Genomic DNA, 16,844 nt, shown 5'->3' with positions numbered 1-16,844 from the left:
TGTCTACTTTGTGTATTATTAAAGAATTAATTTGGTTAAAATTCATATAATTTGGTTAAATCTTCTCCCCACATCGTGTATTTAAAACGACATTAAACCCCAATCCTAATATCAAACACGGCTACGCCACTGGTAGTCCGAATGCGAAACATGATGCCAAACGTCGCAGCTTTGACCTCACCCGAGTGCATTCACATTAGAGCGAAAAACAACCAAGAAAAAAAAAACTATCACAATACGTAGGTATTATATTTTGGACCTTGATTTAAATGGAAGACCGGAGAATATGAACGATGTCGATGGTCAATTATGGGGTGCAATAGTACTGAACTCCGCACACAGGAATTTCGTAAGAAAAGACCCCCATTTCAATGGAATGTAATTATTTATTTATTAATGAAACGACATTAAACCCCAATCCTAATTTAAAACACCGCTACGCCACTGGTAGTCCGAATGCGAAACATGATGCCAAACGTCGCAGCTTTGACCTCACCCGAGTGCATTCACATTAGAGCGAAAAACAACCAAGAAAAAAAACTATCACAATACGTAGGTATTATATTTTGGACCTTGATTTAAATGGAAGACCGGAGAATATGAACGATGTCGATGGTCAAGACAACTGTTAATAGTATTAATAAAACGACATTAAACCCCAATCCTAATATCAAACACCGCTACGCCACTGGTAGTCCGAATGCGAAACATGATGCCAAACGTCGCAGCTTTGACCTCACCCGAGTGCATTCACATTAGAGCGAAAAACAACCAAGAAAAAAAACTATCACAATACGTAGGTATTATATTTTGGACCTTGATTTAAATGGAAGACCGGAGAATATGAACGATGTCGATGGTCAAGACAACTGTTAATAGTATTAATAAAACTTGATAATAATGATGATAATAATAAAATTATAATAATACTTATCATAATAATGGTGACAGTGATAAGAATTAAAATAATAATGATAATAATAATTATGGTAATGAGCTAATGACAGTAAAAATGATCAATAAAAGTGCTTTTTTATACCACTCGATCTGTTAATGTACGCAGAAGAAAGAAAAACACACACAACGTTAATCTCATCAAGAAGTACTTTTCCTGCTAGCCTTCTCCTTGTGTAATCTGGCAGAGATCAAGAACCAATAGAGGACGAACTAAGAAGAGATTGAAAGAGAATCAAGAGAGAAGGAAGAGAAGGAGTAGAAAAAGAAAAGCGATGGAGGACCAACTAAGAAGAGAGAGAAGGAAGACTTGTGCAAGAAGCAATGGACTTGAATGGACAAACTAAGGAGATTGGAAAAGAATCAAGAGAAAAGGAAGACTTACTGAAGACAGAACAAGAAGAAGCAGTTTTGGTACTTTAGTGGACATGAGCATATCGTTTTTCAGTTATCTCGGTTGGTAAAAGGACTCTTAAGTCTCATCCTGGCAGAATAAACAGGATATATTCAATTCAATTCAATTCAATTCGATTTTTTTTTTAAATTCATTTTTATCCAACAAAAAACATCCTTGAAGTGTTGTAGAGTTTTCTCTGTAAAAAGCTAAAAAGGAACCCCGTTTTATACCAGGGCTCTAGATTGGACAACTTTTCTCTATTCCAAGAAAATACGAACACTATTTAAATGAACACAATTTTGGATACTTTCTTTCGACTGTTATAGTACTCGATGTGTTAATGTATTCAGAAGAAAGAAAAACACACACAACGTTAATCTCATCAAGAAGTACTTTTCCTGCTAGCCTTTTCCTTGAGTAATCTGGCAGAGATCAAGAACCAATAAAGGACGAACTAAGAAGAGATTGAAAGAGAATCAAGAGAAAAGGAAGAGAAGGAGTAGAAAAAGAAAAGCGATGGAGGACCAACTAAGAGAGAGAAGGAAGACTTGTGCAAGAAGCATGGACTTGAATGGACAAACTAAGGAGATTGGAAAAGAATCAAGAGAAAAGGAAGACCTCCTTAAGTAATCTGGCAGAGATCAAGAACCAATAGAGGACGAACTAAGAAGAGATTGAAAGAGAATCAAGAGAGAAGAAAGAGAAGGAGTAGAAAAAGAAAAGCGATGGAGGACCAACTAAGAAGAGAGAGAAGGAAGACTTGTGCAAGAAGCATGGACTTGAATGGACAAACTAAGGAGATTGGAAAAGAATCAAGAGAAAAGGAAGACTTACTGAAGACAGAACAAGAAGAAGCAGTTTCCTCAATAGGCACGTATACAAACTTTCGCTGACCTATTTGCTGAAGTTTTTGGTATAAAAGGAAGTGATGTAAAAGGAAGGAATATAGGAAGCTGATGTGTAGGGGCAACTGCCCCCAAAAAGATGGGTTAAGCTTATACGAATCTACGAAGGGATATAAACAATTATAGTAAAAATATATCTAAAAGAGGAAAAAAAGGTTGTCTTACCGTACAAACTTTCGCTGACCTATTTGCTGAAGTTTTTGGTATAAAAGGAAGTGATGTAAAAGGAAGGAATATAGGAAGCTGATGTGTAGGGGCAACTGCCCCCAAAAAGATGGGTTAAGCTTATACGAATCTACGAAGGGATATAAACAATTATAGTAAAAATATATCTAAAAGAGGAAAAAAAGGTTGTCTTACCTTGTGACTGTCAGGGGTGATGGTGACTCCAGCATTGCCCTTAAGACTAGGCAGTGGTTGTCCCGGTGGTGACTCAAGGTTGTCTTACCTTGTGACTGTCAGGGGTGATGGTGACTCCAGCATTGCCCTTAAGACTAGGCAGTGGTTGTCCCGGTGGTGACTCAATCCCGAACGTATGCATCAGAGTAGAGAAGAATAAGAACAGCTCCATCCTGGCCAGAACGTCTCCCAGACACATCCGCCTTCCTGTGAAACAAACAGGAATCAAACGTTTCCATTAGAATTAAATACATTAGAAAAACGTTTATGAGTCGAGTGGATTAGAACACATCCCATGTCTTAAGGTGGGAAAGACACGATTCGTCTCAATTTTAGGAAGAGCCTTCTACGCGTTTTGGTGGAACATTCGGCTCCGTGAAAAGGCATACACGCTGGCTGGCTTTCTCCGATCTGTCCTCCTTTTCTCTTCGATGTACGGATGAAAAGAGCTCTCTTGTTACAGTTCCCTCTATCAAAACTCTTCGAAGAAAGAAAATCTCACAAAATACCGCAGTACAATACCTCAAAAGCCTTCAAATAGCTCTTTTCTCAAGAAAAATAAATAAAGTAATGGAAAGTAAAAAAAAAAAAATAACTTACCGACTCCAAAAGGCAGGAAGAATTCAGGCTTGGTAACTTTGCCTTCAGGCGTGAGGAACCGGGTTGGGCGGAAATCCTCAGGTGATTCCCAAAGTTCAGGGTCCATGTGAACTGCGTGGAGGAGGGGCACAATTTGGGTGTTCTTGGGAATGGTGAATCCGTTGAATTTGACATCCCTGCGAGGCAACAGAAGAGGAAAAACCGTTATGGTTAGAAAAACTTATAATTTTGAATAATAGTAAAATTATATGGACTTAAGTGAAAAGACTATGTGAAGCTAGCGCCAAATGGAGGAGGGGCACAATTTGGGTGTTCTTAGGAATGGTGAATCCGTTGAATTTGACATCCCTGCGGGGCAACAGAAGAGGAAAAACCGTTATGGTTAGAAAAACTAATAATTTTGAATAATAGTAAAATTATATGGACTTAAGTGAAAAGACTATGTGAAGTTAGCGCCAAAGTCCTAACAACTCAATTCAATTTAATTCATTGAAATATTATGGCAGGTTACATGTAATTTACATGTTACATCTAACCTTTATGTTTTCAAAATCCCAATATCCCCAAATAAATGGTAAAAATGCCTCGCCTAGGATTGAACTAACGCCCCCCTGCTTACCAGGCGATCTCTACACCATCACTAGCGCCAAAGTCCTAACAATTCAATTCATTCATTGAAATATTATGGCAGGTTACATGTAATTTACATGTTACATCTAACCTTTAGCACTCCATTATTATGTTTTCAAATTCCCAATATCCCCAAATAAATGGTAAAAATGCCTCGCCTAGGATTGAACTAACGCCCCCCTGCTTACCAGGCGATCTCTACACCATCAAAGCAGGTAATATAAAGTTCGATTAAACCACAAGATAAATCTTCGTTTGTCACCAACACTAAACACTAATACAACCTCGTGTAACACTTTATGTATGTACATACATAGGTGTACATAATTATCTTGATATCTTGTTCAATTCATGTAAAAAAAACGACTAATGTTTATCTAGTTGTATTAAAGTTTACATATTAGGTAGGTATATTGTTCACTTCATGTATAAAAAAAAACTAATATCTTATCAAGTCTTTAATTTGAATTCAAGTTTGCCTTCCAACTTCGGACTAGTCTCTAGCATTTAACATCGTCGAGTTCTCCTATGGTAAACCCCTATGCCCGGCGTGTCTCAAGGTAGTCGTCCAGGACCAAAGTTTATTAACCTGAACTACAAATCCACTAGAATACTAAATCCACTATACTACGCCGTTACTAAGTGGATTTAGTGGATAGTATCTACTAGTATTATCAAACACTTTTTTGGTTTGGAACGAACCGATGTGTCAACAATTTTTGTAGTGAGTTGTATGTATGTGTGCGAATAGTAAAGTTTGTAGTAAGGTTTTTCTGTGTGGAGTATCTAGTAAGGTTCTAGGATAGTGTTCGTGTTTACAGATATTCCTAGGTTTGTAGTAGTGGAGTAGTAGGTTTTTTAATAGTATTTGGTATTTTGTTTGCATGTTTTGAGACACTCCTAGGTGTGTAGACTCTGTAGTAGGTACTAATAGTGTCCAGGTTGGAGGTTTTCGGTATCGTGTTTTTCGCTGATGCAGAAAGCGCGGTTATAGTTTGGAACGAATCGATGTGTCAACAATTTTTGTAGTGAGTTGTATGTATGTGTGTGTGCGAAGTAGTAAAGTTTGTAGTAAGGTTTTTCTGTGTGGAGTATCTAGTAAGGTTCTTAGGATAGTGTTCGTGTTTACAGATATTCCTAGGTTTGTAGTAGTGGAGTAGTAGGTTTTTTAAAAGTATTTGGTATTTTGTTTGCATGTTTTGAGACACTCCTAGGTGTGTAGACTCTGTAGTAGGTACCAATAGTGTCCAGGTTGGAGGTTTTCGGTATCGTGTTTTTCGCTGATGCAGAAAGCGCGGTTATTTGGTCTCATCAGTTTTTTTTTCGGTGTCCAATTGCCGGTTTGGTACTCGTTTGTGTTCTTGGTGTAAGATTTGTTTGTGTGTTTCACATTTAAAGAGGGCGTTGAACCTATACTATTAGTGGGCAAAGTACCCAACATGCCTAAATGAAAACCAGAATGTCTTGAGATTTGTGATAAGTACGAAGTAGGCTCAAACGCCAGACACTCAAGCTTAGACCGCCCGAGTGCGAGTGCTCAGACGCTTAGACCGCCCGAGTGCGAGTGCTCAGACGCTCAGACCGTCTGAGCGTGAGTGGCGGAAAAACACTGTTTAAAGGTAAATAAAATATACATTAAGCTGAAAAGAACCATGAATAAAGGGAACTCCCTGAGATAAATTTTATTGCCTTATGAATGGTTCTTTTCTGTCCAAATATTAGACGGTAGCTGATCTGAGCGCACGGCAGTGCGCCGGGCCAAGTTCCAGTAAGCACGCCTGTGTATCTTTATTTAACTTACCGAGTAACGGCATGAATCATAAGAGAAATTTTATTGCCTTATGAATGGTTCTTTTCTGTCCAAATATTAGACGGTAGCTGATTTAACTTACCGAGTAACGGCATGAATTGTGCCCAGGGCAACAACGCTGGAACGGCGCAGCGTTTCCAAGATGGTGGCCTCGGTGTAACGGCATGAATTGTGCCCAGGGCAACAACGCTGGAACGGCGCAGCGTTTCCAAGATGGTGGCCTCGGTGTAGTGCTCCCAATTACTCGGGTACTCGAGTATCCGGACTTTTCGAGTATTACTCGACTGTCGAGTAATACCCGAGTATCGAGTAATACCCGGAATCGAGTAGTACGGGTACCGAGTAGTTAGTGCTCCCAATTACTCGGGTACTCGAGTACCCGGACTTTTCGAGTATTACTCGACTGTCGAGTAATACCCGAGTATCGAGTAATACCCGGAATCGAGTAGTACGGGTACCGAGTAGTTCGAGTACCCGAGTAGTACGGGTACCGAGTAGTACCGAGTACCGGGTAGTATCGAGTACCGAGTAGTGTCGAGTACCGGGGATCGAGTAGTATCGAGTACTGAAAGTCGGGCCCGTATAGTGTCCCCGCAGGCCGGATCGATCTTAAATTCTTATGAATGATACCGATTTGGATTTTAAATCATTCTATGGTCGATCGACATCGATTAAAATCCTCAATCATTTCCACAATGCCTAGATATACCTATAGTCTCCCTATCCCCCCCCCCTTTCATTCTATTTAGGTAATATCCTTCGATCTAAATTGTATGGACTATGGGTCTTAGTCCTAGTATGGGTTCCAGTCGATAGACAGGAACTGAATTATATCCTCACTTTTTATTTACTTTCTATTACTGCTTAACGTCACTGATGTATACCCGAAAAGGTTTTTAGCGACGAAAGATTCACCCACCATTGGGCAACAAGCTGCCCAGCTTCTCACATTACTCCCACCCAGCCTGAGTGGGGTTGGGAAAAGCCAGTAAGCGAATGCCCCGATGGTCACCCATCCGAAAGCTTACCATGCACATCGTTGCTTTACTTTAGCGCTCCATTTAGAAAGCGGTGCATTCAAAGTGCTATCGCCCCTGCTGAAGTTGTCAGCGACACAGCTACAGTGGGTGCCTGAATACCTAGGACAGCCTAAATATCTAAATATTCTAAATACATACTAAAAATATACTTGAATACTTGGGACATCCGGGATAGTACTTTGACGGTGTCTAGTCACCTGGTCACAGAATCTCACATTCATTCTTCTTTACATTCCTATCTGATGCGTGCTATGAAATTCTCGGACTCGCATCATCTTGGTTGGGTATTCTGCTTTTGGTATTCCTTGCATCATCTTGGTTGGGTATTCTGCTTTTGGTATTCCTCGTGTCATCTTGGTTGGGTATGCTGCTATAGGTATTCGTCGCATCATCTTGATTGGGTATTCTGCTATAGGTATTCCTCGCATCATCTTGGTTGGGTATTCTGCTTTTGGTATTCTTCGTGTCATCTTGGTTGGGTATTGTGCTATAGGTATTCTTCGCATCATCTTGGTTGGATATTCTGCTATAAGTATTCTTCGCATCATCTTGGTTGGGTATTCTGCTTTTGGTATTCCTCGTGTCATCTTGGTTGGGTATTGTGCTATAGGTATTCTTCGCATCATCTTGATTGGGTATTCTGCTATAGGTATTCCTCGCATCATCTTGGTTGGGTATTCTGCGATAGGTATTCCTCGTGTCATCTTGGTTGGGTATTCTGCTATAGGTATTCCTCGCATCATCTTGATTGGGTATTCTGCTATAGGTATTCCTCGCATCATCTTGGTTGGGTATTCGGCATATCCTCCAGAGTAGGCAGCCGGTTGCGGCCGACCACAGTGTCTAGTTCGTCCTGGACGGCCTTTGCGACGGCCGGGTAGTGCATCATGTAGACGAGAGACCATTGGAGGGTGTTCTTGATGGTCTCCATGCCGGTCGAGAAGAGATCGCCTGCGGGGAAAGAGGAAACGATTGGTATAAAATTTGCATCAATGACGTTTTTCTTCTGACAACGGGATACTGCGCAGAGTGCGCAGCTAGATTCGCATCATCTTGGTTGGGTATTCTGCTTTTGGTATTCCTCGTGTCATCTTGGTTGGGTATTCTGCTATAGGTATTCGTCACATCATCTTGGTTGGGTATTCTGCTATAGTTATTCCTGTCATCTCTGGCAATATCATCCTTATATTCCATACGATTGTTAGAGCTACTGGCTGTTCTGTTTGGCCCTTGCATTGCTCTGAAACTTCCTTCATCGCTGGACTGGATAGAATTCTTTGGGCTATTGTAATGTGGAATGGCATTGTTTGATAGATTTCTATTGTTAGGACCTCTCGAGGGGTGTGCTCTTTGAGAGGTTGGTCCCAGGGTTCGAAAATTCTTACAATAATCGGGTCGGAACATTGTCATTCCTAAGCAATGGCTGCAGTAACAAGACGATTTTGTTACTTATTCCTGTCATCTCTGGCAATATCATCCTTATATTCCATACGATTGTTAGAGCTACTGGCTGTTCTGTTTGGCCCTTGCATTGCTCTGAAACTTCCTTCATCGCTGGACTGGATAGAATTCTTTGGGCTATTGTAATGTGGAATGGCATTGTTTGATAGATTTCCATTGTTAGGACCTCTCGAGGGGTGTGCTCTTTGAGAGGTTTGTCCCAGGGTTCGAAAATTCTTACAATAATCGGGTCGGAACATTGTCATTCCTAAGCAATGGCTGCAGTAACAAGACGATTTTGTTACTAATATCGAGGTTGCTAGTGGTATCGGCCCTAGTTTTGTAGTTGACTTGAAGTTTCTTCTCTTTGACGCACTCTCTATTGAAGCAGAATTTGATTGTGACATGTATGATCTGGGTTTGTAAATTGATTTGGATGAAGTGTAGTCAGAGTCGGGCTTTGTTCTATAACTTGACATGGATCTGCAGATTGCTCTCGGCGTGTAACCTGATCCGCAAAAAGAGTCTAAATGTCTTTTGGTGCTCTCTTCCTGGTTAAATTTAAAGTAGTCGGTTGTATTGGATTTTGGAAAGGAAACACTCCGCATGTCACTCATAAAATAGGGTGATCCGTTTCGTCTTCGATATCTACTTTGTGAATATTTGTCGGAACCCGGTGGGGTTTTTTCACTCCAGGTGACAGTATTCCTGGCGGTCTGGTATCGACTTGTGTTTCCATATTTCGTACAGAGTTCCTCTTGTGAACTGTCGGTTCGTTTCGAGGGTTGTTTTGCTTTTTTTAAGAAGGGGGAGATTTTGCGCAGCATACCAACTACCTTGTTTCCTCCTTCCTCTGTTTCATGTTTAGCAGGCCGCTGTTCTTTTGACTTGGATTTGCCACGTTTCTTTGATTTCTTCCTTTGCGAGCAGTGACGGTTAATAGGTTGGCTTCGGTTTGGTTTCTTCTTGATTTCGCATCTATCTCGACGCGACTACCTTGTTTTCTCCTTCCTCTGTTTCATGTTTAGCAGGTCGCTGTTCTTTTGACTTGGATTTGCCACTTTTCTTTGATTTCTTCCTTTGCGAGCAGTGACGGTTAATAGGTTGGCTTCGGTTTGGTTTCTTCTTGATTTCGCATCTATCTCGACGCATAGTATGGCCACAACGAGAATTTGGATTAGAGAATTCATTGGTGGGAAAAAGTGTTTGAATTTGTGAGGCATTTTTTTACTGCGCATGACAACATTGGCATATTGGTAATTGTGGCTAAAAACATCCAGCATGTTTTATTTTTTCTGGTAGAGTCTAATTAGATTTTCTCTTATTAGCACAGGTTGAAACGCAAAATGCACCTCAGTATTCTGAGTTCATGGGACCTAGATAAGTTTTTACTATTTTCAATTTGTTACCCTATGAACTTTTTTAAGTAGAGTCTTTGCTTTTTAGCTTTTTAGTTGAAACCGCTAAATAGATTATTTTCATTATTACAGCCATCATCATCTTCTAAAGGCATCGCCTTGTCGAGACAGCCATTGTTCTCTGTCCATTGCCATCAACTTCATCTGGAATTATGTTTTTAGTTGAAACCGCTAAATAGATTATTTTCATTATTGCAGCCATCATCATCTTCTAAAGGCATCGCCTTGTCGAGACAGCCATTGTTCTCTGTCCATTGCCATCAACTTCATCTGGAATTATGTTACTTTCATTCAATAGTTACTCGTATACTTTATTTATACTGTCGGCTAAGACTGAAAAGTCCCATTATGCCAATATGTAGTTTAAAAAGGCCTCACATAAGGTAAACCCATCTTATAAGGCTGTTTGCCCCTACACCTTAGCCTCAGAGTGGGCTTTTTGTGTACAAAAAAGTGATCCAGCTACTAATACTAAAAAGTCCCATTATGCCAATAGTCTAAAAAGGCCTTATTTCACATAACCTAAACCCATCCTTTAGGGCTGTTTGCATCTACACCTAAGCCTTGGAGCCTTTTTGTGTATAAAAAGGAAAGTAAAAAGCAGTCCAGCTACTAATCAACCCAGTCCATCGGTGGCACCTTTCGACACCACCGCTTCAAGCGTTGGTATTCAACTACTCACCGATGATCTGTTGCATTTGGCGATCGTGATTCTTGCCGTTGAACAGTTGGTCGCTGCGGTTTTCCATCTTGGCCTTCTCGATTTCGAACAGATAGGAGTCGAGCATATCCCTAATGTTGGAGGCGTCAAAAGTGGTGCGGTGCTCGTTGATCTTCTCCTGGAAGTAGGCGCCCATTTCGACTCGGTTCTGGAACAGAGGGAGCGAATGGGTTAAGACAGTGTGACTTTGGAAAATAGGGGAGGAACGGGTTAAGACAGGCGGTGACTTTGGGAAACTCCAGAGTAACAGTTCAGATAAAGACTTGCTCGAATGAGACTAAAAAATCCCTTTACCTCAGCAGTCCCTTTAAAAGGTCTCATGTATTTTATGGTTTAATTACATAATACCTACAATCTACATACTTCGGAAGACATTACAACAAAAGAGGGAGGACCTTTTTTTGAAGAGGTTTGATTGAGATAACTGTAACTGGAGGCCTTATCGTCCCACAAGCGAAGAGAGGACAGTATAGGAGAAAGCCAGCCATTCCGAGAAGGAACATTATCTGTTCAGGATAAAATTCGACCCGGACAGTGGTGGCTTTGGAAAATAGGTGACACATACGGGTGAAGACACGATGACTTTAAGTTTTACCAAGAGGTTTGATCGAGGGAACTGTAACGAAGCGACGGAGGTCTTATCCTCTTATCGTTCCGAAATCAAAGAGAGGACAGGATAGGAGAAAGCCAGCCGTTCCGAGAACGAATATATTACCCGTTCAGGATAAAATCCGCCCCGGGCGGGAATCGAGCCCACGCTCTAGCGCTTACAAGGCAGACGCGCTACCAACCAAGCTAACTAGGCTGGCTGGGATTAACTGAAAAGTGAAAACTCTCTTTGATAAGATTGGGTGTTAGAGCTGTTCCATCCATTAGGGTGGGGTGGTATAGAATGCCATAGGCATTAACCCCACCTCTGACGTCACCCCTTTGATTTACACAGGCCCGTATTAACTGACTTAATCTCTGGATTAACTGACTTTGCTGTGATTTGCAACCAGCCAAAGACTGGCAGCCGCTTTATTTCAATATATTTAAATATATGTTTAAAAAAATGTCAAGATCAGGCATAAAGGGCTCTCGCTTACCTTGGACAGCGTCTTCCTCGTCTCCCTCAGCCCAGGTAGGTACTTGACAAACGGCAGAAAGTTCACCACGGCCATCGTTTCGAACAACTTGAAGCCCTCGTCTATCAAATGCATGAACCGTTTGAACCCGGACAGGAAAGCCACTAAAAAAGCGTTAACAAGGCACTACCAACCAAGCTAACTAGGCTGGCTGGGATTAACTGAAAAGTGAAAACTCTCGTACGACTTAGCACTTCTAAATCTCCTAAGGAGACCCAACACCCTCCAAGCTAACTAGGCTGGCTACATTTTTTACATGGTTTTACTTAACTTGAGATCTCTGTTTGTTTGTTTGTTTGTTTGTTTGTAATTAAGGGTTTCGCTTACCTTGGACAACGTCTTCCTCGTCTCCCTCAACCCAGGCAGGTACTTGACAAACGGCAGAAAGTTCACCACGGCCATCGTTTCGAACAACTTGAAGCCCTCGTCTATCAAATGCATGAACCGTTTGACCCCGGAAAGGAATGCCACTAAAAAAGCGCTAACAAGGCACTACCAACCAAGCTAACTAGACTGGCTGGGATTAACTGAAAAGTGAAAACTCTCGTACGACTTAGCACTTCTTAAATCTCCTAAGGAGACCCAACACCCCTCCAAGCTAACTAGGCTGGCTACATTTTTTAAGGGTTTCGCTTACCTTGGACAACGTCTTGCGAGTCTCCCTCAACCCAGGCAGGTACTTCACAAACGGCAGAAAGTTCACCACGGCCATCGTTTCGAACAACTTGAAGCCCTCGTCTATCAAATGCATGAACCGTTTGAACTGAGGGTCTTCGTTGGAGAACCGCACGCTCATTACGATTGAGCAGATAACGTTTGAGATGGAGGTGGCCAGGAGAGGGTTGACGTCAACACCGGTGGCGCCGCACAGCTCCGCTTGCGCCTGGAGAGACTTGAGGAACACGTTGACCTCTTTCTGAAAAAAGCGCGGGGACGAAAAGGTTAAATAAAATGAAAATTATAACTGATACAATTCTTCTGGAAAAAACGCGGGGACGAAAGGGTAACGTTGGGCCTGGTGGACTGCGTGTGGGTCAGGGAGAGAGGGGTGAAAAAGAAGGTTACCAATTTGACATTAGGATGAATTATATTCAAGTGGTAAAATAGAGTAATTTTAATAGAGGACTATACCTGGCCCATCACTTTCAAAAATCTGAAGGTAAAAAGACACCGATTTTTATTTTAAGATAAGCACCTAATTACGAATAATTGGTGATTCCCAAGTTACAAGAGACAGCTGCCCATGGACACAAAAGGTATCCCTAAGATGTTTTCAGGATAATTAAAATTAGAACGTCAAACAGAACCATCCTTGGGGTCCTTTGCATAAAAAAACACCTGGGTCAACGAACCCAAAAATGACGCCACTCCGAAAGGTTACTGTGAGAACAGCTGCACGGCAGGTCACACGGACCTTTGAGAGAAAAGTGCTGTTTTTAATACATACCTACTAAGCAGGTGGAAAACCCCATTTCAGCCTTTATCTTTATACTAACCTTTATTCATTTACCAACCTTTATTAGTGCTTCTAGATTCTATTTTATGACTATCTTCATTAGTATCCTAGGTAACTAACTATAACTACTAACTACAGTCATATTCTCTCTTCTAATCTTACTCGGTATAGGTGAGTCATCTAAGTGTACGTACAAGTCGGCAATTCAATGCTACCGTGCAAAACCATCTTAAATACATACGTCCGAAGACCTTACTCAATTTTGACAAAAAATTGAGAAAGCGAGTCTATCCTTGATGTTTTTTTTTTTTTTTAAATAATTTCATCTCATAATTTAATTTCCTTCTACGAGTACAATCTTCTGCTGAAGATTCAAATTTTCAATTATGGTATCCCTATCATGATTTTCTTCTTCTGTGATAGGTATGCTCGTAACCTCTCTAGCATCCACTTTGATATCAGCACCTGCAGGTAGCTCAGGGTTCGCGACTGCTTCCAGGTTTGTAGTTTTTTTTTTTTTTTTTTTTTTTTTTTTTTTTTTTTTTTTTTTTAAAACGATTTCATCTCATAATTTAATTTTCTTCTACGAGTACAATCTTCTGCTGAAGATTAAAATTTTCAATTATGGCATCCCTATCACGATTTTCTTCTTCTATGATAGGTATACCTACTCGTAATCTCTCTAGCATCCACTCTTTGATATCAGCACCTACAGGTAGCTCAGGGTTCGCGACTGCTTCCACAACACATCGTGAATTAATTTCGCGCCCGACCTTGACTTAGTTTCTTGTATTGTTGATTCCGGCCGGCTTATAAAGGACGTGCGGTTTTTTTGTTGAGTCTCTTGAATAGATTGTCTATTCTGTTTAGTTTAGTATATCTATTCTGTATATGGTTGGAGTATTGTAAAACTTTGTTTTTTTTGTGTGTCTTGAATAGATTCCCTAACAACTATTCTCTTCTTATCCTATTGTAAACCACTGCTTATAGGTTCTATGGATCTATGTATGTTAGTGTTTATAAGTTCCAGTATAGGTTTAGGTGTTAAGTATACAGAGGCGGTTTTACCTAAATAGGTATGTATAAAATTACGAAGAGGAAATTGAGAAAATGCTTGGAAAAGTTGAGGCACTCTTTCACCAGAAAGAATATATGAAGCAAAATGCAGACAAATTTTGAAAATATTATCTTTGAAACTTAACAAACGTTGTCACTCTTCCCAGAAGGTGTTAACAAAATGGGACTCATCAAGACTGTTTATTATATTTGAGGTTCTTTTTTAAGTGTTCATGTCTGTTTTTTTAATATTTACTTCTGTTTTTAATACATATGTACCTACTAAGCAGGTCGAAAACCCATTTCGGCCTTTATCTTTAATCTTTATACTAACCTTTATTCATTTACCAACCTTTATTAGTTCTTCTAGATTCTAGGTAAGTTGCCTATTTTATGACTATCTTCATTAGTAGGTATCCTAGATAACTAACTAACTAACTATAACTACTAACTACATATTCTCTCTTCTAATCCTACTCGGTATAGGTGAGTCATCTAAGTGTACGTACAAGTCGGCAATTCAATGCTACCGTGCAAAACCATCTTAAATACATACGTCCGAAGACCTTACTCAGTATATCATGTACCTACATACATTATCAGTACCACTATCAGTACTATATCATTATTAGAAGTAGTAGTTATTGTAGATATCACTAGCACTATCAAACTATCATTAACATATCATAAGAAGTAGTAAATTTAGTAGATATAACTATTATCAATGTTTTATTAGAAGCAGTAGTAATATTACTATTAAGAAGAGTATCATAAGTAGAAGTAGTGCCACTATTATCAATGTTTTATTAAAAGTAATAGTAGAAGTAGTAACTGTAGTAGTAGCCTATACTCTATAAGTAGTAGTATTACTATCAATGTATCATTATAAGAAGCAGTAATAGGTAAAGTGTTACTACTGTTAGTAGTTTGTACTCTATCAAGAGCATTGGCATTATGAGTGAACTCAACATTATCAGAACTGGAATACTTGAAGATCTCAATGAAAACAACTTTGAACAACTCTTCAACCGAATGGGACATTACATATTAGCATAGACTCCAAATCGACCAAGCAATATGTCTTGGAACTGATAGCTAGCTCTCAGATTACTTCCAACATAAGATACTTAGACTTGGTTTAAGAGGTACTTTGACTTGGTTTCAGAGATAACTTTGAGGTGGTTTACCTTGCAAAAACTTCAGCAAGAGGGGGTCTCTTTAAGGAATCCAATGGTGATAACATGATAACCAAGAAAAATGTGTAGGAAAAGAGAACATCGCTTGGAAATTTCCCAATCGATTAGCTTTGAACTAAATCGACTCTCGGGTCTTCGAACGAAGCAAGAGCTTTAGTGGAATAGTAATAGTTTTAGTGGAATAGTAATAACTTTAGTGGAATTACTTTAGTGGCATCTAAATCACCAGATGTAACGCCGGCCTTGAGAGGCAGCTAAGTGGAATTCCTAGGCGGCCAATGAATTTATTGAACTCAGATTGGCAAACTAGATGATATCAACTTACATATGGTTATGACATTTAATAGATCATTGGCAATGTACACAGAAAATCCTGTTGAATTTTAAAAAGGCATTTGATACAGTCGTCTCTTAATGAGCACAATTAAATTTTGAATTGAATTTTCACCGTTTTTTTTTTTTTTTTTTTTTTTTTTTTTTTTTACTATTTCTACTTTAAAAGCCTGTTCTTCGTCCTTATATTGTAGGATTTGTGCTAATTTAAAGATATATAGGTACTCCTACTTCAAAAGCCCATTCTACTTTCTTCCATCCAAAAATTCGTACTTAAAGGATTGCAATCAAAGAATGAATCAAAATACAATAGTAGTAGTAATATAACTTAGTAGTTTGTATGATATTCATCAAAATAAGAAGTAAATCAAATGCAAAACTTACCATATCCACCGAGAATACTGCTCAGTTCTGTATGGGGGCGGCCCGAGAATTCCTCCTTGCGGAACGCCTCTCGAATGTGTCGATAGTCACTCAGAACCACAATCAACTGATCGCCCAGCTTCGTGCTAAAGATGGACCCGTATTTGGCACTCAGATTTTTGAAACTTATATGTGCATCGCCCTTCAAAAACGGAAGGTAGCCGATGATGGGCAAACCCCATGGGCCAGGTGGCAGAGAGCGGACTTTTTTGATGTACAACATGATCTTGTACAACACAAGGACGGAGATGAAGAGGATCAAACATCTGACGTTTGTCAACGCACCCATCACCAATTTGTTGAGAAACATTGTCAAGAGGGAATTTGCTGTCGAGGTCACAAAATTTGTACTTAAAAGTTCACACGAAAAAAGAAGTTTGTTAAATTTTGAAGGTTGTCATTTGAAAAAAAAAATGTTCACTAAATTCACTTTTATAAAATACACAGTAATAGAATTCAATGTTTTGTTTTAGGATAAAATTGCTATTGTAAATCCGATTTACAGGGTAAGATTATTAAAAGTTACACATGAAAAAGCACTATGAAAATAAGTTAGATTGAAAAATGTCTTGTTTTTAAATAATTAAACACACGGGAAATTAATTTTCATTGAAAAAAATAAAGCTAAATCATTCAAAAAGAATGGGCATATAAATTCAATTGTTCATTTATAAAATGAAGAAAATTTGGAAGCTGAATTTTCTTCCAAAAATTGGCTTTCTAAAAAAAAAGGTGAAATGAAAAAGGAGTCTTTTTCGGAAATAAATACGAAAATTTATAAAAAAATCGAAAGGAAAAAAAATCAATAAAATGGGCATATAAATTCAATTGTTCATTTATAAAATGAAGAAAATTTGGAAGCTGAATTTTCTTCCAAAAATTGGCTTTCTAAAAAAAAGGTGAAATGAAAAAGGAGTCTTTTTCGGAAATAAATACGAA

At 39.3% G+C, this 16,844-nt stretch overlaps 1 protein-coding gene across 1 annotated transcript; it reads right to left on the bottom strand.

Annotated features, from left to right (window-relative positions):
- Window positions 1-92: 92 nt before the first annotated feature.
- On the bottom strand, window positions 93-16,292 carry LOC113468411 (cytochrome P450 18a1). The gene is made up of 9 exons (XM_026825272.1): window positions 15,867-16,292; window positions 14,824-14,975; window positions 12,079-12,357; window positions 10,276-10,462; window positions 7,523-7,686; window positions 5,778-5,854; window positions 3,256-3,431; window positions 2,705-2,862; window positions 93-176 (listed from the first exon to the last, which is right to left on the bottom strand). The coding sequence occupies exons 1-9, from the start codon at window positions 16,213-16,215 to the stop codon at window positions 93-95; spliced, it is 1,626 nt and encodes a 541-aa protein (XP_026681073.1). The 5' UTR covers window positions 16,216-16,292.
- Between the last annotated feature and the right edge of the window lie 552 nt (window positions 16,293-16,844).

This window comes from Diaphorina citri, unplaced genomic scaffold, assembly GCF_000475195.1.
Source record: "Diaphorina citri unplaced genomic scaffold, Diaci psyllid genome assembly version 1.1 scaffold726, whole genome shotgun sequence".
In the NCBI taxonomy this organism is placed as follows: Eukaryota; Metazoa; Arthropoda; class Insecta; order Hemiptera; family Psyllidae; genus Diaphorina; species Diaphorina citri.
The sequence above is the reverse complement of the archived record's forward strand: the minus strand, read 5'-3'. Positions and strand labels throughout refer to the sequence as shown.